Genomic DNA, 19802 nt, shown 5'->3' with positions numbered 1-19802 from the left:
TATATACTGAATATAGTTTTAATTTCATTTATCAGATTGTGTCCTCTTGTGCAATTGATGACTCACAAAATATCTATAATTTATCTGGATTGCAGCTTTTACAAAATAGGAATTAACACATTTAACCTTCAATGTTATTTGAATTACTTAAAACTGTACTAATAACTTCTTTCTTTTTGGTGACAAGATCTACTTCCAGACCCAAGGGACAGTGATGGGGTCCAAGGTGGCCCCTTCATATACATTGACCTTTTTTTTTTTAAAGTAGTTACATCTACCCTCACCAACTATTTACTGAGTTTGCCCACACTTGGCAAAAAAATACCGATGACATCTTCTGCATATGCAGGGGCCCATTGGATTACCTGCTTAAATTGCATACACACCTGAACTCTGTATATCCAGAGTTTCAATTTTCTACATTGAGCAGGTCCCACCTCCCAGACGCGGTGGCAACTGGATAGCCCTATTAAATAACTGTGAGGCTTTCTGGATTCATACTATGCAAACACCAGCCAGCAGTTGTATTCAATAGACCCTAGAGCTACCATTGCTATAGCTATTGATAACGTTGGAGTTTTATGTCAGTCCCAACGTCCTCTACCAGTAGTTTGTGTGACATTTTACTTTTGCAGAAAGAGTTTCATATTCTCTGTATCTAAAATGTTGCCCACAATCGTAATAGTTATAAATAGTATGATAAAAAATGGACGCTTTGTCAAAGTAATTAAAAAAAAAAAAAAATCGAGCTTTTTTTTTTTTTTTTGTGTTTTATTTCAAATCATATGTATAAGTCTCTGTAGTCTCCTTCCCAAAGGTTGATAAGTCTTTAAGCACTTTATGTACATAGTTGCAATTCTCTGCAAAGGAAATAAAAGCAAAGCATTAATTCAAAATCAATTACATATATACACACACACACACACACACACACACACACACATACACATAAAATATAATATTCAGTTTGGATGTTTTTAGGACCCTCAATTTCTTTGTTTTTTTTTTGCACAAGTGAACAGGGGGAAGATTGGTGCTTATTTACTAAACGGATCAAACTGTATGGCATGCAACAGCATCCGTTTTTACCATCCATTTTTTTTTTAATCATAGAACGGATACATTAAACGGCAAAATCGTGATGTGAACCAGGCCTAAACAGGGATACGATGAACTGGAAGAAGTGTGGTTCTGGCACTCCAAAGTATATTAAAATAAATAAACTTTATTAAATCATAATATTAAAATCTATAGGACAATCCATGCTGTGTGGCAAGATCGACGCGTTTCGCGCATGTGCGCTTAGTCATGATCTGGTGATTAGCATACAAACATGCATTTATTTCCAATTTATACTATCTAGAACATAATGTAACTTATACTATGCTCTATATCTCCTTAACACTCAGCAGTTGTGACTATATATTCACTATAAGCGAAATATTCCATGTAGTTGGAGCTTGGTATATACATGTGAATTAGCCGCTATACTGCGTAGGTAGTGCAAACACCTAGTCTAACCACTAATTGCACCCACCCACTTTATTTGTAACACTTGAACTTGGAACATTTCCATGGGCTGTAATTTGCTTTTAAACACGTGTTTGTATGCTAATCACCAGATCATGACTGAGCGCGCATGCGCGAAACGCGTCGATATTACCACACAGCATGGATTGTCCTATAGATTATATTATGATTTAATAAATAATTATTTATTTTAATATACTCATCGTGTCCATAGTCGGTCAGCCACCGCAGGAACCGTGCCACCTCCCGAATGCACTGAGACCCGAACAAAATCAATAAGGTGAGCTGATTTCAACTTTCCTATGCTATTTCTAAACAGGGATAATCTGTATTGTACTAAAATGCATATAACCCCCTTCAACAAACCCCCCTTTTCAGTTCACGCCATCCCCAGAAAATATGTAAAACATGAGCATAGTTCATCCCCCAACTAAGGCGACTAGATTTAGGCCTAAAAGGTTCCTATATGTCTTGTTTCAGTACAGGTGTGCCACTACTCTACATCTTTATTCCACCTATCAAAAGGTATCTCTGTCAGGTGCCACACTTTGGGATGATGGGTGTCATTTTGCACTGTTACCACTTGGTGTCTCACTTCTCCCCTACTCTTGTGCACAGCTGAAGGATTGTAAAGGGATAACGGTGTTCATACTGTCTATCTGTTGTCCAATCAGTTGCTTAGGTGCCTCATATTTCCTCACCTATCACACTGTAACACTTCACCTCTTTCTAGCACTTTCACCAATAGGAGGTTAGTCCTGGTCACCCCTATAAAGCTAGTTCCTGATAGGAGGGCTTTTTTGGTTCAGTTTTGGAGAGACAAAGAGATTGTTCCTGCTGAAGCTTATGCCAGGCCTGGCCTGAGGGCCAGGGCCTTTGACAGGAACCACAGATTACATATTCACATGAGAGACTTTGCACTAACAACTATGCAGTGCTAAAACCAAAGGTAGGGTAACTCAATTAGCAAAACCCTCCCTACACCTGGGATAACTGTCCTACAGATACTCATGACAATCCACTTATCAAGGATTGATCCGCAGTGGAGCAAAGTGCTTAAGTCGACAAACTCCATTGATTCCTGCTTAACCTACTCGGGAAACCTTGAGGGGTTTGCTACCCCCCGTTGTTCAACTCTGGGACTCATACTATCAGACCTGACACTCCGTGGGCTTTCCTGACACAAACTGGTCCTCACACTACAAGTTGTCGTGTCTGACAAAGTCATACACTACAAGTTGTCCCGGCAGAGTTCTGCACTACTAGGCAAGGCCTTTGAACTTTACCACACCTAAGTACTACCTAACACCTACCTAATACCTACTACTTACTACTCACACTTCAAGCACCAAGGGAAAGCACTCTGTGTTGTCCATCAAGAGAAAGGACATTGTTGTATGCCCATTTTTGTGATTGTCTTTTGCGCACTCCTTCCACTTTCCACTGTATTGCACTGAAGATTCCCTATTACATGGAGCGATAATCGCCCCAATTTGGCTGATTATTGCGTGTAAGAGAGAGAACGATCAGCCAAAGAAATTACCATTGGCTGATGGTTTCTTTAGGCTTTGACCTAAAATCATCGGCTGCTGACCGTGCATTGCTACGTGTAATAGCGATGAGCGGCCGACAGCTGACGATTCAACAAACAGTTTACATTACCTGTCCAGGTTTCCCTCCTGTGCTCTGCTTCCTCCCAGTTCCCGCACGCTGCAGGTTCAGCCGGTAGTCACAGCCAGTGGTTGATTGAGCAGTCTGTCAGCTCAGACAGGCCGCTCTGAAGCTGCAGCATGTGGGACCAGGGAGGTAGCAGAGAGCAGGAGGAGACCGGGAACGTGAAGAGGTAATGTAAACTGTTTGGGCAAGGGCTAATGATGTCTGTGCAGCCCTTAATGATCGATTATCGGGCAGCGTAATAGGCCCAATAAATGAGCGCCGATCTAGCAGATTTACAGTACTGATTGAGCCGTCATCTGCCCTTGTATTGGGACCCTTAGTATCCTGGCCACTATGACAAATGCTTAGTTGGTACGACAACACCTAGTCCCTTGCTAACAACACCTAGCAAACCAAGGTTACTGCATGTACACCTTCAATAACTGTCCACTAAACAATCTCTATGGGGATGGGTAAGCTGCAGCCAGAAAGCTCTGGCAGTGGCTTATCTCTCTGAGAAAAAAAAATGGTTTGGGAGTGGAATTCCATCACGTCTAACCCCTATCATCTGTTGTTTGAGTCTTGAGAGACCCATCCCCCCAATACACGTTATAGTGAGGACTAAACCTGCTACGTGACCTTTTAAGCCTCATGCACTTGTTTTACAATATGACCAACATGTGTCTTAAAGGGCTTATCCTTACCTCTCCGTGCTCCCCTGGTATCCCCTTTTGACTGCAGAGCCTCCAATTCCAAGACAAACTCATCTGGGTAATGACAGCCCACTCATAATTTTAATGGCTGCGGCGCTGTCCCATCTCAATCAGTGATTTGCTGAGCAGGCTATTACTCTCGAGACAAGCGGTGGCTTTGCAGTCAGCGAGCACAACAGCAACACTGCAAAAGGACAACAGGGGAGCATGGAGAAGTAAGGATAAGCGCTTTATTGTATTCTATATACCAGCAGCAATATAATAAAAGTTATCTAATGCAGGACAACCCCTTTAATGGTGCGTTCACACCTACAGGATCTGCAGCTGATTTTCTGCAGCAGATTTCATTTAAATAACTGAACACAGCATCAAATCTGCTGCAGATCTGCTGCAGATCCTGTAGGTGTGAACGCACCCTAAAGGAGTATTTCAAGCTTCAAAAGTCCTTAAGGAACTTCAGGAACCAAACAAGATCCTCTATTGTGGCGGTGCAGGTAAAAGAAGGGTAGTCAAAGGTAGATTTAGCAGTTATAACTACCAATAAGTATGACTCCCAACCGAGATAACAGTATCAAAAATAAAACAAATTTATTAAAAGTAGCGGCGCGTTTCGGCACTATAATCCATCCGTGCCTTTCTCAAGCTTAGGATCCTGGGCTGAGTTGCGGTATTGGAGCTATGTGTGATATAGTGTTGTGCCTATAATTTTCGCACAACACAAAAAGGTGAGCACATTTTGAGATATCTTGTGCACAATTTCCTGACTACGATATTGCACTAGGAGGCGCCCTTTCCCTATTTTCTTTTGCTATAGCTTCAAAAGTTAATATAACTAGCTGATCGGTCAGGGTATGACCGATGTGACTCCCAAAAATCACGAGCTTGTCAACATTTGGATGCCCCGAAGAAAGTGAGTGCAGTGCTGGCCACACATGCAGAGAGAGCTCTTTTTATACAACTATCCTCTATTCCTTTAAATAGTGGGGTTTACAGCTGTAGGACCCCGGCCCCCTCCTGATCAGCTTGTTGCCCCCTATCTTTTTAAAACTTTTAGAGATAGGAAAGTACCATGCCTTCAAAAAAAAAAAAAAAAAAGCAGCATGTGTGCAGACAAAGTTTCTTCTAAAAGCAAGACAAGGTACAAGGCTGCCTATTTTCATTCTGTTATGTGCATGAGACCTAAATGAGTAAGCAAGAGTAAGTAGATTATTACCTGACGTTTGTTAACCCAGTAAATCTAGATCATGATTCCCGTTTTGACTGCCTGTATGGTCTCTATCATTCAGGTCTTCATTAACTATTTCCTGGATGAGGGGTCTTTTAGGTGGGAATGTTGACTCTGATTGAATATCTGAAGACATTGACAATTCAACATTATTTTTGGTAAATAAACTTAGTAGATGATGTCTAGGCTGCTCATTGTCCCCCATGCTTGTGGTCATGTCTTCTTTCTCCCATTCACCATCACTCTCATCACTGTCCGCAGATATCACTTCAATCTTTGGTCGATATACCTGTAAAAAGACATGACAGGTAAACAAAAGCTGACTGGGTACTTTGAAAGACAAGACAAGTTTTGATCAATGAGGCCCAGTGTTACACAGACACAATGATGACTATATTCAATAAGCATTAACTTCCATTAGGTAGTAATATCAAATGATTACAGATAGCAAGACATAAAATATTCGCTATGTGTGAGATTTGTAAAATGTAAGAAATGCAATGTAGCTGCCAAAACAGCAGATTTTGCATTAAAAAAAGCATTCCACATTTTTTTTATTTATTTGTGCCCCAGCCGCAGGCTGGTGCATATACTTACCAATGATATATGCACCAGCCTGCACCGGGCAAAGAAATTAAAAAAAATGTGGAATGCTTCTTTAAAGCTTTTATATCAGAACATGTATATTACTGGGCACAACCTAAATGTAGTCACTAGGTTTAGGCCATTGAAATCAATAGGGCCTATGCCTGTCTGTACATGAATACATCGCATTTTATTTTGCTGGTGTGCATATACATGGAAATATATATGCCACGAAGGGCATAAACGTAACGTGAACACACACTAACTAAAAATGTATGACCAGCTTTAGAATATAAGTTGTTTCAATGCTGGAAAACACACACTGTATATTTATCTAACACAGACTTAGGCTACAACCACACAACATCTTTTATTGGCTGTATGACAGGTTTTTTTTTTTTTTTGGACAGCCATTATTTTGAGCCCAAATAAAGGCTGTTATTTTAAAATAACAGACATTATTCCACAAATATCATTGTAAAATAACAGCTAACACTAACTTTTGAGATAAAAAACGTGGTAAATAATGAGCATGTTGACTATGGGGACGGTTGTAATCGATTACAGCCTATATTCTACACTGTGCATGCTAATTACTTATCTCTTTATGCAAAATACAAATGTTCACATAGTTTTACTTTCCTTTAAAATTACAGCCGTATTTTGTTTTTAGTTAACTGTGTGTGAACCTAGCCCCAATGGTATTACTTACCTTCTTAGTAGTAATGGCTCCCTGCAGCTCATCAATGGCCACATCTTCCAAATCTGGTAAATCCTGTGTTAGAAAGCAAATTGTTACATTTCGATTATGTTCCCACAACGTGATCTTGGCGCGAAATGACGGCCATCTGTTGATAATGACGTCTGTAAATGATAATCATGAACTTCAGGAAAAAGGAGCAGATCTGTAACTCTAGTACACTCTGCTTGCCTAATGGCCGGACAGGGAGGAGGAGTGGCCTCCTCCTGTGCCTGATTTATCATAAATTATGCCTGCTAGCAGGCATAAACCATGGCAAAAATCTACACCAGCTAAGAGCTAGATTTCTGCGGCTGCTGTGTGGCAGCCTCAGATTCTCTGAAAGAGATTTTCTGAGAGTCGTGTGGTCGTGTGGCTTTATGTTATCTTACCAGCTGAACACTGAGCTGGTTGGTTGCTATGGGCAGTTAAAGTAACACTATCAGAATCTTTTTGCATTATAACTTCTCTACACAGGTGTGATGGGTAAATTTAGCAGTTTTCATACCTTATTTTAGATCATATTTCATGGTGCTTGTTCCAGTAAAAAGTGATCTTTTATCATCTATGGATTGTGCTACCTGGACGGGGCTTCATGGGCGAAGCGCCACTTAGCCCCGCCCACATCGCTACAGTAGGCCCTGCCCCTGTGACGTCATCGGCGCATAGGCCCCGACCCTTTGACGGCCATTGGAACAGGCCAGCCTAAAGGTCTAGGCCCCATCCCCTCTAGGTCGCCCCATCCCAATGGCCACTGGGGGCGGGCCAACGGTGATGATGTGGGTGGGGCTAGGTGGCACTTTGGCCGTGAAGCCCCACTCAGGTAGCACAATCCGCAGATAATAAAAGATCACTTTTTACTGGAACAAGCACCATGATGTATGTTATAAAATAAGGTATGAAAACTGCTAAATTTACCCTTTACACCTGTGTAGAGATGTCAAAATGCAAAAGGGGGGGGGGGGGGCAGTGTCACTTTAACACCAGCTTCTCTTTTACACACTTTGATAAATCTGGGCCTCAGTGTCCACTCTGCAAGTCTGTCAGACAGATGCAGTTTTGAAAAAAAGGTGCCTTAACAAGTGGACATGGTGATCATTGCCATTAAGTGGCTGTTTTCATTACTTTAGCCTATAGGGAAGAGTAAACTCTGATTAAACTGGTCATTATGGACAATAGTTCTGATGTCTCTCTGTGTCTCCTGAATGATCTAACTTTTCATCAGTAGGGGTCTTAGGGTACTATTTCACAGGCCGAGCAGGGCCCGATCAAAGATGTAAACGAGCGCCGATCTGCTAGATCGCCACTCGTTTACTGGGCCTATTCCACGGCCCAATGATCGTTGAGCGAGGGCTGCAGGGACATCATTACCGATGTCCTTGCAGCCCTTGCAGCATACATTACCTGTCAGGTCTTCTGCTCCGCTCCATCCTAACCCCTGGGTTCGGCGCGCTCTAGCTTCAGAATGGCCTGTCAGCTGACAGGCCACTCAGCCAATCACAGGCCGCGGGGGTCCCGGCCTGTGACTGGCTGAGCGCTCCGTCAGCTGACAGGCCATTCTGAAGCCAGAGCGTGCGGGACCCTGGGAGGAGGACAGAGCAGAGCAGAAGACCTGACAGGTAATGTATGCTGATGCTGCTTCTCAAATCGTCGGTCGCCCGCCGTGCACCACTATTCAACCGTAGCGATGCACGGTGGGGGAACGATGATTTTAGGTCTGGCCCTAAATGAATGATCAGCCGATGACACGATCATCGGCTGATCGTCCTCTCTATTTCACAGAGCGATAACCCCGGGGAATGAAGTGCACAGCCATATTATTCTCCTGGCTACATCTAGTGACTGGTGGGGTCTGTGCAACATGTCACAGAGAGAGTAATACTTTAAATTCCAACAGCATTCATCCCATATTTAGGTGAGTGGTATATTGAGGGGTCAGTGTCCCTTACATCAATATAAAGCTTTTCTGTGGCCTTCAGAGGAACATTCTCTATATCTTCATCATCAACCAGTCCAGTGGTCAGTGAACCTTCTTTATTTATCTCCTCCTGTGATTCTAAAAACAAAATATAATGTGATTAATCAGTTGTGTATTAATTGTAAAAACAATAATGACAGATATAGTGTGGCATACAAAACAGAAGAAGCTAAGAAACGAAATGGAAACTGCAATAACAGTCAGAGCCTCATGAACCCTTGAACTCGGCAGAGTGGGTGTAGATTATTGTGCAATGCCTGCGCCGGGTGCAGGGCAGGTCGGCTGTAGTAAGAGGTGTGCTCCTCTTAGTAATTCCGGCCTGGGAAAAGGGGGAGGGGCTTTATTTAAGACTGGCGTACAAGTACACTAGGGTTGATAAATGTCCCCCACAGTGTACTGCTTTTCATTTTGCTTACCATTTATGACACAACTAGAATCTGCATCCACACTCTGCAATCTGTTATTCTCAGCCTTGTAGTCTCTTTCTTTAAATGCGTAGTGATCATGATCTATGTCAGCATATTTCTCAGCCGGCTTCTGCTCATCTGCCTCCAGAACCTGTATAAGTGGACCTCTCAGTGATTCACTGCTTATGTTGCTGGTCAATTCCGCACAGGCCTCTAAAGTCTCTTCAACAAATCTCTGAATCTTCTCTTTAGACTCTTCATTTCTGCAGTGTCTCTCTTCCACCTCAGTGGCCATTGTGTTACTTGTCTGTTCATTTCCTATGCAGCAGTGAAGGACAACATATAACATATTACTTAAGGCATATAATGGACTAAATTAGAAAACTGATCACCACTGAATAAGAATTATAAGGGTAACTGTCAATCAACGCGTCTGCACCACTCCTGACACAGTTTTCGCAGTGTCAGTGATAGCTAACTGTGCCAGGACCAGGGCTTATGAAGCTCTGCAATTCCAGACACAGCCATTAATGGTGGCAGAGTCTGTCTCGCCCCTTACTGCTGCCAGTAATGGAAACTCATTGGAAATGTTTCTCAGTACAGTGGTACCTTGGTTTAAGAGTAACTTGGATTGAGAGTGTTTTGCAAGATTGTTTTGCAAAATTGTGACTTGGTGTAAAAGCATTGCTTTGGTTTAAGAGCTTCCTGTACTGGGTGGGAGCGCGAGTGGAGGAGGGGCATGGTCTGCATAGGGGGTCTACAGGACTGTACTCGGACCATGGAAGTCTCCCTCACCTTCCAAATCATAGCAGATCCACTTCAGGCTGGGGCTCAGATTAAGGGGCAGGACTGTGGAGGTAATTTCTTAGCTTTTAGCTGTAACCCCTCTCTCCCTGGACAGAGAGCTGCATGTATGTGCCCACATATGTCCTGCTCATTCCATCATGCTCCCTGCAGTCTCTGTCAGTCCTTGTGTTTCCCATCCTCTCCATTACTGTAAAGTAACTTATAATATCACTGATTCAGCCGTTTCTAAATGTTTGTATTATTTGTTTTACATGTTATTTAGAATAAAATATAATTATCTTTAGGGTGTTGAACCAATTGTCTGCATTTCAATTATTTCTTATGGGAAAATTTGCTTTGGTTTAAGAGTATTTTTCTCGTAATCCAAGGCACCACTGTAACTTCTTAAGATAGTTGTCTATGTTAGTTATTTTCCTATTGATAGTTAGCTTCTTGCCTTATTCTATACACAAGTACTCTGTGTATTCATTTTTAGCATGGGCATGTGTGCTTTTTTTCTATTTGACTGCAGGTTAGATTACCACATATGCTCTTGATTTATATATTTTACAGTTTACCTACTAAAGTCGGGTTTATGCCATATTGTTATTGAACACACACCAGTATACTTTATTTTACTTCTGTTCTCGTGTCTCTTTCTTTTTTTATTGCTTACTACTTTGTATATTGATATCTATGTTAGGCTATTTTCACACAACGTATATTTTCATAAAAGTACAGCCGCTGTTGCAATCGGCAAGAGCGACCATACTTTGTACGAAAATATACATTGCCTTGCCTTCTATGGGCTCTGGCCGCTCGCTCCATAGTGTGCAGTGGGGAGTTTTGATGCGGGTGCGCACGGATGCGCCCTCATCAGAACTCTGCGGCCCTAAAATCATCCGGCTGGTACTGCAGTATAGGCCGGGATGATCTTTTCAGAGACCTTTTAAGATGATCTTTTCAGAGAGTTCTTACGCTGTGTGAACATGGCCTGACAGTACAAATATTCTTTCTTGTATGGTTTTCATTGAACTTAAAGAAAAATATTTGACTAAAAATATCTGATTTAAAAAAAAGTGTGAACTAGGCCTTGCAGTACCCTAAGAAAATTCAAGGGCCTTCAACATGTACAATATTTGATACCTTCTTTTTCCATTTTCTTTCTGCGCTTCCTCTCCTCAGCTTGCCTTCTCACTTCAGATAAAGCATCAATACTATCTTGGATTTTCTTCCTTTCTTTGGTCTCCCATCGCTCTCTCTCCTCTATTTCAGCTTCTCGTCCTCCTCTGTACCAGGCTTCTGCACATGCTCTGTCAGAAGAATTACAGTCATGAAGTCACATCTTCTCTTATCTCACAGTGAATCAGGTTGTAGATATTTTTTACCTTTCTTTTGGGAATATAGGTCTGTCATCCAGATACGTTAACCCTTTTAACCGCACAGTAATCGTCTTTCTGTAATTAGGAATCTTCTTAATGAGTTCATTTCCCATCAGATTTAATACATGCTGCAGAGAAAGCAAGATATCATAAAGGGAGTCAGTGTGGGAAGAGGTGCCATCTTTTCTTTCTGGACTTTTTTTTTTTTTAATTGGACAGTATACACACAAAAGATAAATATTGGAAAGGGTATGAATCTCCTGTTAAAATTATTTGCTGTGGGGTAATAAAATAATTTTCTAAAATATTCAGAAAAACAAAGTTCAAAATATGGTGTTAGAAAAAGTAAGAAAGTAAGCAGGAAAAAAGTTATGTATGACAATTTGCTTACTTAATAAGACCATGTTTTGAAGTTTTTCTGAATAAAAATATAAAAATGTGTTTTGCATGCAGCCAGCTTCAAGCACAGGTTACCAAGTTCGGCATCTTCTCAAGGATATCGACTACTGCAGGATCATCCAGTTTATTGTGGGATAAATCAAGGATACTAATGCTGTGGCAGTCCTGAAGATGCTGTATGTCGTCTACTGTATGTAACTCATTGTGAGCAATCTGTAGAGTGTTCAGAACTGGAAGACAAGCTGGAATACAAACACCATGACAACAGTATCACGTTAGAATTAAGATCTCAGTTTTTCCTATATACCCAGATACTGTTCCTCTCCCAACTTTTTTCTTTTTCCTTTCTCAAATAATGCACCTTTCTCCAAGAGGAAACCCCTATCTATTGGATTGGATTTATTATGCATCCTAGTCCATAAATGTCATACTGTATTGTCAGAATACCCTAAAACTACGATATGGAATCTCATACTCGGTTCATATGTATACAGCTAGTAATTGCCGGCTAAAGTTGGCCATATTTCAGATACTTCATACTTTTTTTTTTTTTCAATTAAAAACATGGCTGTTAGTGCATTTTCATAAAAACGGTGATAGGGGAATAATCTGAGGCCACTTATCTCCAATAAATCTTCAGATAAGCTGAAATTTAACATGGCTCATCCTTATCTGGTGGACAGCCTGGAGATACACAACACATAGTCACCGACTCCACCAATATGAGGTGTGGTCATCTAACTACTGTGTATAGCCATCAATTCAATCATTTTTCTAGCTTCATATGAAAGTGGCTGATCAAAAAGATACCAATATCATATTCATAAGCAGACCAATAATTCTTAGCACTCACACAGGTTTTCTATAGTCCTGATATAATTATTTGAGAGGTTGAGCGAGTCAAGTTTTTGCAGGTGTTCAAGATTCTCAATTTTATTTAGGATGTTTTGATGTAAAAAAAGACAGCGCAGTTCTGTTTGTGCTTCTAGATTCTCAATCCTCTGCAGACCATTACATTCAAGCCAAAGACATTTTAAGCCTGTGTATTCCTCCAGGTTTTCCAAACGCATAAATCCTACAGTGGGTGTGGAGAACAAAACACATATATTATTACAGAATAAGGCTATCTTCACACGTCGTATGAGACTGGCCGTTCAGTGACCCGGCTGGGTCACGGAACGGCCGGTCTCTGGCCGGATCATCGCAGCCGGTACTTAAGTACCGGCCGGATGATCTTTCCAGCCGCAGAGCTCCCCCGCATCAGAGCTTCCCATAGCAGACAGTGAGGCAAGCGAATGAATACACGATGTGTATACGCTCCGGCCGGGATCCCACTGAAAGTAAGGCACTGTTCCACCCCGCAAAAACGACAGCCGTTGTTGTCATCGGCAACAACGGCCTTAGTTTTATGTAGTGTGAACATAGCCTAATACACACACACACACACATGCGGAGAAGCTTGTAATCAACATTTTCCCCAAAAAATTATGCTGTATTATATCAGACTGTAAAGTCAGGTGGATGTGAACTTATTTATTGATTTAAAAAAAGGGGTATATATATGGTGGTGGTGGGGGGGGACTATGAGGCTGAAGGAACAGGAATCACACTCTAGATGTGAATATGAGACTGAGGGGACGTGATTCATAGTCAACCCAGAGTCTAGCATTCATATCCCTTCTTAATCCAAAGTAAAATAAGTAGTAAAATCCCTATATCTCAGGAAAGGGAGGCATAGCTACAATACAAATACAGCCCTGGAATCAAGGAACCTAAGGCTACAAAATAGCATTGTAATAATGGTGCTGCACACCTAGTAATAGTATACAACAAAGTTTGTATGAGGCAGCACTTCAGTATATAGTGAATGAAAAAAGGTTTTTATTCACCCATCAGTGTACGACGTTTCGATCTTTCATGAGAGATCGAAACGTCGCACATTGATGGGTGAATAAAAACCTTTTTCATTCACTATATACTGGAGTGCCGCCTCATACAAACTTTGTTGTGGATTTGGAAGCCTGGGTCTGGCTACCTGAGTTCGTGCACCGACTTGAGCCTTTGAGCCAACACAGTGCCGTCCGGCAATCCTTTTTTTGCTTGTAATAGTATACCATACAGCATTTACAGATGAGACATGTTTCACCTGTAAAAACAATGTCCCAGGTTTATCAAAGTCTGTAAAATAGATACTGGTATAAACTGTCCATAGCAACCAATCCCAGCACAGCTTTCACTTTACTAGTGTTGAAAACTTAGCTGTGATTGGTTGCTGTGGGAAGTTTACACTAGTGTCTATTACACAGACTTTAATAAATCTCATCCAGTGACCCAGATACAAAACTGTCTGGTCTGCTCATGGCAACCAATCACAGCTCAGCTTTCATTTCTCATACTATTTTAATAAAATGAAACCAAAGCTCTAATTGGATGCTATAGGCTAATAGTTTTTTTTTCTCAGACAGGCTGATAAATCTAGGTCAACATGGCCACATACTGTACTGAAAACTGTTGCAATTTTGTGTGAGAATAGCTGACTGCTCATCCTGACCTACTCCAAAATCAGAGACCGAGGTGGCAGCAGACAGCATTTTGTCAGACTGGAAAGAATATACCACTTCCTGCTGGACATACAGCAGCTGATAAGTACTGGAAGACATACGATTTGTTAATAGTAAAGTAAATTACAAATGTATATAACCTCTGACACCAGTTGATTTGAATGAAAAGAGAAAATTTACTGAAGTTCCACTTTAATCACTAATAATTTTCACTGTTTAACTTTTAGTTTGTAACTTTGCCTTTTGCCTACCTTTGTAGTGTAAGTACAAAGTGTCATTGAGATATGGTGTTGTATACAATTTCTGTTTTTTGCACAATTCTCTTAGATACTTTTTGGTTAACCTAAAACGAGACAAAACGGACCAAAAAAATCTGCAGTTTAACGTCTAACCAGAAACTGTAACACAGAGCAAAGAAATATCAGTTTTGCACCACATAAACATATATAAAGGTACCTAACACAATTTTTTTTTAACTTCAGTTTGGGTGGAGTGGGGTGGGAAATGTCAGGGGAGGCAGTGAGCAGCCATGCATATATTATATGCATGACTGCTCACTGCAGTGCAGGAGAAGAGAATAGCAATAGACTGATGTCTCTGCTTCTATACACATATTCCGTTGCACGATATGCTAATAGCACAGGAGGCACAGAACAGGGAATGATCAGGAGGGGATCATCACTACTGGGGGTGCACAGGAGGAGATCATCACTACTGGGGGTGCACAGGAGGAGATCATCACTACTGGGGGTGCAAAGGAGGAGATCATCACTACTGGGGGTGCACAGGAGGAGATCATCACTACTGGGGGTGCACAGGAGGAGATCATCACTACTGGGGGTGCACAGGAGGAGATCATCACTACTGGGGGTGCACAGAAGGAGATCATCACTACTGGGGGTGCACAGGAGGAGATCATCACTACTGGGGGTGCACAGGAGGAGATCATCACTACTGGGGGTGCACAGGAGGAGATCATCACTACTGGGGTGCACAGGAGGAGATCATCACTAATGGGGGTGCACAGGAGGAGATCATCACTACTGGGGGTGCACAGGAGGAGATCATCACTACTGGGGGTGCACAGGAGGAGATCATCACTACTGGGGGTGAACAGAAGGAGATCATAACTACTGGGGGTGCACAGGAGGAGATCATCACTACTGGGGGTGCACAGGAGGAGATCATCACTACTGGGGGTGCACAGAAGGAGATCATCACTACTGGGGGTGCACAGGAGGAGATCATCACTACTGGGGGTGCACAGAAGGAGATCATCACTACTGGGGGTGCACAGGAGGAGATCATCACTACTGGGGGTGCACAGGAGGAGATCATCACTACTAGGGAGAACAGGAAGGGGGATTATCACTACTGAGGAGTACAGGATGAGGGATTATCACTACTTGGGGGCATAAGAGGGGGGGGGGGTTATCACTACTGTAGAGCACAGGAAGGGTTATAATCACTACTGGAGAGCACAGGAGGGGTAACTACAATCCCAGTTGCTTGAAGGCTCAGTGGAGACCCACTACCAATATTGCAGTTTAACTGAGCATGCCTGGCCCTCAGTGGAGACCCACTGCCAATATTGCAGTTTAGCTGAGCATGCCTGGCCCACTTTAGAGGGTCGTAACCAATGGCAGCAAGTTATCAAAACAATGCAAGCACATTGCAAATTTTATATAATGCATGAGTTTAGACAGTGCCTGAAGCCTAACACCTCTTGTATCTGCTTATCTCATGTGAGATGAAAAGATAGGGTGGGTTGAAAGCTAACATGCCTGATCCTCAGGTCACCGCCATCTGCTGTTATGAGAGGAACAGGATACTTCTGTACAGATAAAATTTTTGACCAGCCCGACCAAAATAATTTGTTTAACAAAACTTTTACATGTCATAGAGACCTGTCAAAAGTTTTGATTGGTCTGGGTCTGAGTGTTCAGACCCATACCGATCGAAAGATAGAGCCGGGAGAAGACTACGCTAAACGTGGTCCTCTCCCGGCTCTGTGTCACGTGATCAGGCAGACTTTTAATGGAGTTCTATGGAGCCCAAATGATAAGTCTGACTGATCACGTGAGGACCGTGCTTCTCCGGGCTCTATCTCCCGATCGATACGGGTCTGGACACTTAGACCCAGACCGATCAAAACTTTTGACATATCTTAATGACATGTCATAAGTTTTGTGAAACGACATTGACACCTAAAAGCAAACTAAAGCCACATTTACTATAGCTGCCAGCCAATTACTCCTTTAGTCAGCAGGCATCTCCAGTTACAAGAGTGCATGTTAATTTCAATAGGGAAAGCTACCGCCACACACTTCGAGCACGGCTTATTCCCAGCCAAAGAAAATTATTGGATATGGTGAAATCAAATCTTAAAAAGTACCTGTCACAATGGTTCCATCTCCAGATCGGCAAGCAGTTGCAGTTGGCACTAGATCAGGTTGCTGTGGACATTTCCTACTTCCTACTAACCTCTTTAGCCAGGTTACTACCTGTTATATACTCCAGTGTCTAAGCGGCATCTTATTCATTCCATATCTCTGAACTGCCAGCCATAATGGTATGACTGCTCTGTAGCCACACTATTATGCTTACTGATCTAGTTGGCACATTGCTGACAACTGTACCAGCCTAATTACAAATTGTAATAATTAAAAAGCTATATGCATTTGGGTAAATCTCTAAACCACTATAGCAATACTTAGAGGTATTTGTAGAACCACTTCTGCATGCAGCCGATGATGTGTATGGGGTCAGTATGTACATAAATACCTGGGGCCACTGTCTTTCACTTTTGAAGTATTTGCTGAGCTCATCACTGAATTGTGATCACCAGTTTCTGCACCTGCAGGATTTTCAGCTATAAAGAACAAAAGAGAAAAAAAAAATACACAGTTTTTATGAGATGTAAAAACAGCAGCACACTCTTTCGGCAAGTTAGTATAATAACGACGCCACAAGGTATGTCATAGGTGTCCATCTAGATGCAGCTCCCAGAGGGCTCTCTGCCCCCATGCAGCCTGTTCCGGCCACTGGATCTGGTTGGGAAGCTAAAAACAGACAACTTGCATAACTCCTATTGACCTTAATAGGAGCTTTAAAAGTAGCATAGCTCGAAGCTACACCGCTTGCACAACTTCCAATAAAAGCAATGGGAGTTATTTAAATTGTAGAATCTACCAGACTTTCCTGTTTTCAGCTTTCCAATCACCTCCGGTAGCCACAAACAGGCTGGAGGGGGCTGACGTCCGTGTGATGTCACTTCTAAAGGAAGGACGAATTAAACCTATGGTTTCTGAAATGTTATGGAGTTTTGACTCGCCGCAGACAGCATTTATCCAGTAGTAGACACCACTCTGACTCTAGGAGGAAGTTTACCATTGGGGGGGGGGGATGGGCACTGCCGGCTGGACTGTAGAACTTGCTGAAAACCCAAGCGTGCTCAAAGATAGCTCACCTCTTGCTGCAAAGCAAGCACTATGTTTGTGTTGTGCAATCAAAGCCCTAAGGGTGTGTTTACACACAGAGATTTGCCTTCAAAAATCTGTCAGATAAATCTTTCTGTGTAAAAACATCATAAGGATATGTTCACACGGAGCAAAAACGTCGGAATTCCGTGGCGAAGAGATCGCACCTGCCTCAGTGTCACACAATGTCTCTATGGGATAGCTCACGCGCCTCCCCTTCCGTCATTCTCTGCTCAAAGAATTGACAATTGACCGGGGGCGTGCACGCCCTCCCATAGAGACATTGGGGGACACAGACGGGATTCCATGTCAGAATTCTGACGCTTTTGCGCACATACCCTTAGGGGGTCTCTTCTGAAAAGAGTGCCACCCCGGTCCAGTGTTCAGATTGAAGCTCAGCACAATTCCCTTTAGTAGAGATGAGCTGCAATACTTGACATGACCCATAAAGAGGTGTGGCACTGTAGACTGTTCTTCCTATTGGTTTTAGGAGTTCAGCAAGTCAGACAAATGCCGGTCATATGGCCAGCAGCCTATGGCTTATAAATTGTCTTTTCAATGGATCAGAAGGAAAAACAGCCATGATGCATAAATTAAGGCCAATCTAAAGTGTTAGTGTGGCAGCCAATCAGGATCCAGCTGTCATTCTTTTCAAGGCTTGTAACATGAAAGCAATGATCTGATTGGTCTCTGTGAGCAATGCTGGGACTTCGTGCTGCTGCTGTATTCCTGCAGGTAGTGTTGTACAGGACTGTCACCTACCTGGCCGCCTCGCATCCCCATCACATATCTTCTCCGGGACCTTACAGCACTCCGTACTCCGGCTGTCCTCACTCTCCTCCCATACTTCTTGCTGCTCTGCTTCAGGACACTGCTCTATTGCTGGCTGCATTTCACCTTCACAAACACAGCGACTGGATCTCCAAAAGTCCTCCTCATAGACGCAAACAGGGAGAGATTTCCACGGCGTTTAAACCTCCTAACCTGTATACTGAAACAAGCGCGTCCACTGTTACCATGGGAACGAACCACTCATATCCCATCAGCCACTGCGGACACAAAGCTTCTTCCTTAGCAACAGCGCCTTTAGTAACGCCATAGCGAGGCTGTTGAAGAGAAAGTTTCCTCTGAAGTCTCCGCCCATGGGCAGTGACGTAACTGCTGAGCGTGCTCGTGCTGCGGCTTCACTGTCGCGCTGCTCTGCGCTGAAGGCGGTTACACCTTCTCTTTATTTCGTTTCACCATAAAACACAGCACTACTCTGTCACATCACAGAGAAGTTATTGGAAGAGCTTTATAAGTATAATGGCGGTACCGGCAGGGAGGGGGAACTTCGGCCGCTGCGAAACTACAACTCCCATCATACCTGGACAGCCAGAGCTTTGGATTCTGTTTTCCAGGAATGATGGGAATTGTAGTTTTGCAACAGCTGGAGGGCCAAAGGTTTCCTGTCCCTGCTCTAGCCTTCACACACTTGTATGCCATGTTTTGCTTTATCCCCTTAGAGGATTGGGCCAATTAAAATTTTTGCGTTTTAGGGCCAGTTCACTCTAAGCAAGATCGTCGGAATTCCGCCATGCTCAGTGTGCTGCTGTAAGTGAATGAGAGGGTGCAAGCTGGTCCGCTCCCTCTCCTCTCTGCTCAAAGAACTAACAGCAGCACACTGAGCACGGCGGGATTCCAGTGTGAACTGGCCCTAAAAGGCCATAGCACTTGCATTTTTCCACCTAGAAACCCACATGAGCCCTTATTTTTTGCGTCACTAATTGTACTTTGCAATGACAGGCTGAATTTTTTCATAAAGTACACTGCATAACCAGAAAAAAACTAAATGTGTGGCAAAGTTGAAAAAAAAACAAAATATTTTTTTTTATTTGGGAGTTAGTTTTTATGCCATTCACCCAGGGGTAAAACTGACTTGTTATATATTTTCCTCAAGTCATTACGATTACAACGATATGTAACCCTTATAACTTTTATTTTATGGCTTTTAAAAAAATTCTAACCATTTTTAACAAATATACACTCACCGGCCACTTTATTAGGTACACCTGTCCAACTGCACGTTACCACTTAATTTCTAATCAGCCAATCACATGGCGGCAACTCAGTGCATTTAGGCATGTAGACATGGTCAAGACAATCTCCTGCAGTTCAAACCGAGCATCAGTATGGGGAAGAAAGGTGATTTGAGTGCCTTTGAACGTGGCATGGTTGTTGGTGCCAGAAGGGCTGGTCTGAGTATTTCAGAAACTGCTGATCTACTGGGATTTTCATGCACAACCATCTCTAGGGTTTACAGAGAATGGTCCGAAAAAGAAAAAACATCCAGTGAGCGGCAGTTCTGTGGGCGGAAATGCTT

General features: G+C 42.6%; 1 protein-coding gene across 4 annotated transcripts; it reads right to left on the bottom strand.

Annotated features, from left to right (window-relative positions):
• Positions 1-771: 771 nt before the first annotated feature.
• DNAAF1 (dynein axonemal assembly factor 1) lies at positions 772-18583 on the bottom strand. 4 transcript variants are annotated; one of them, XR_011362764.1, is made up of 13 exons: positions 18203-18583; positions 16746-16833; positions 14213-14304; positions 12254-12475; positions 11476-11642; positions 11008-11129; positions 10766-10932; positions 8843-9151; positions 8398-8504; positions 6422-6484; positions 5113-5413; positions 3891-4083; positions 772-860 (listed from the first exon to the last, which is right to left on the bottom strand). XR_011362764.1 is itself a non-coding variant. In XM_069968466.1 (12 exons), exons 1-11 carry the CDS (start codon positions 18330-18332, stop codon positions 5123-5125), a joined length of 1758 nt encoding a protein of 585 aa, XP_069824567.1. In that variant the 5' UTR covers positions 18333-18582; the 3' UTR covers positions 772-860; positions 5113-5122. The 4 variants fall into 4 exon arrangements, 3 of the variants coding, with proteins under 3 accessions (XP_069824567.1, XP_069824568.1, XP_069824569.1); XM_069968466.1 differs by lacking the exon at positions 3891-4083 and having other exon boundaries at positions 18203-18582; XM_069968467.1 differs by lacking the exons at positions 3891-4083; positions 12254-12475.
• Between the last annotated feature and the right edge of the window lie 1219 nt (positions 18584-19802).

Source organism: Dendropsophus ebraccatus, chromosome 4 (assembly GCF_027789765.1).
Source record: "Dendropsophus ebraccatus isolate aDenEbr1 chromosome 4, aDenEbr1.pat, whole genome shotgun sequence".
Lineage (NCBI taxonomy): Eukaryota > Metazoa > Chordata > Amphibia > Anura > Hylidae > Dendropsophus > Dendropsophus ebraccatus.
Note: the sequence above shows the minus strand (reverse complement) of the source record. Positions and strands in the feature narration are given on the sequence as shown.

Bases quoted from the DNA above. Each gene is read 5' to 3' on its own strand.
- DNAAF1 (XM_069968466.1), bottom strand. From the start codon at position 18,332: ATGCAGCCAGCAATAGAGCAGTGTCCTGAAGCAGAGCAGCAAGAAGTA. The intron at 10,933-11,007 runs GTAAAAAATATC...TTCTTCTGACAG, and splicing joins CCTATATTCCCAAAAGAAAG to AGCATGTGCAGAAGCCTGGT. The intron at 6,485-8,397 runs GTAAGGGACACT...TTTCTAACACAG, and splicing joins CAGAAAAGCTTTATATTGAT to GATTTACCAGATTTGGAAGA.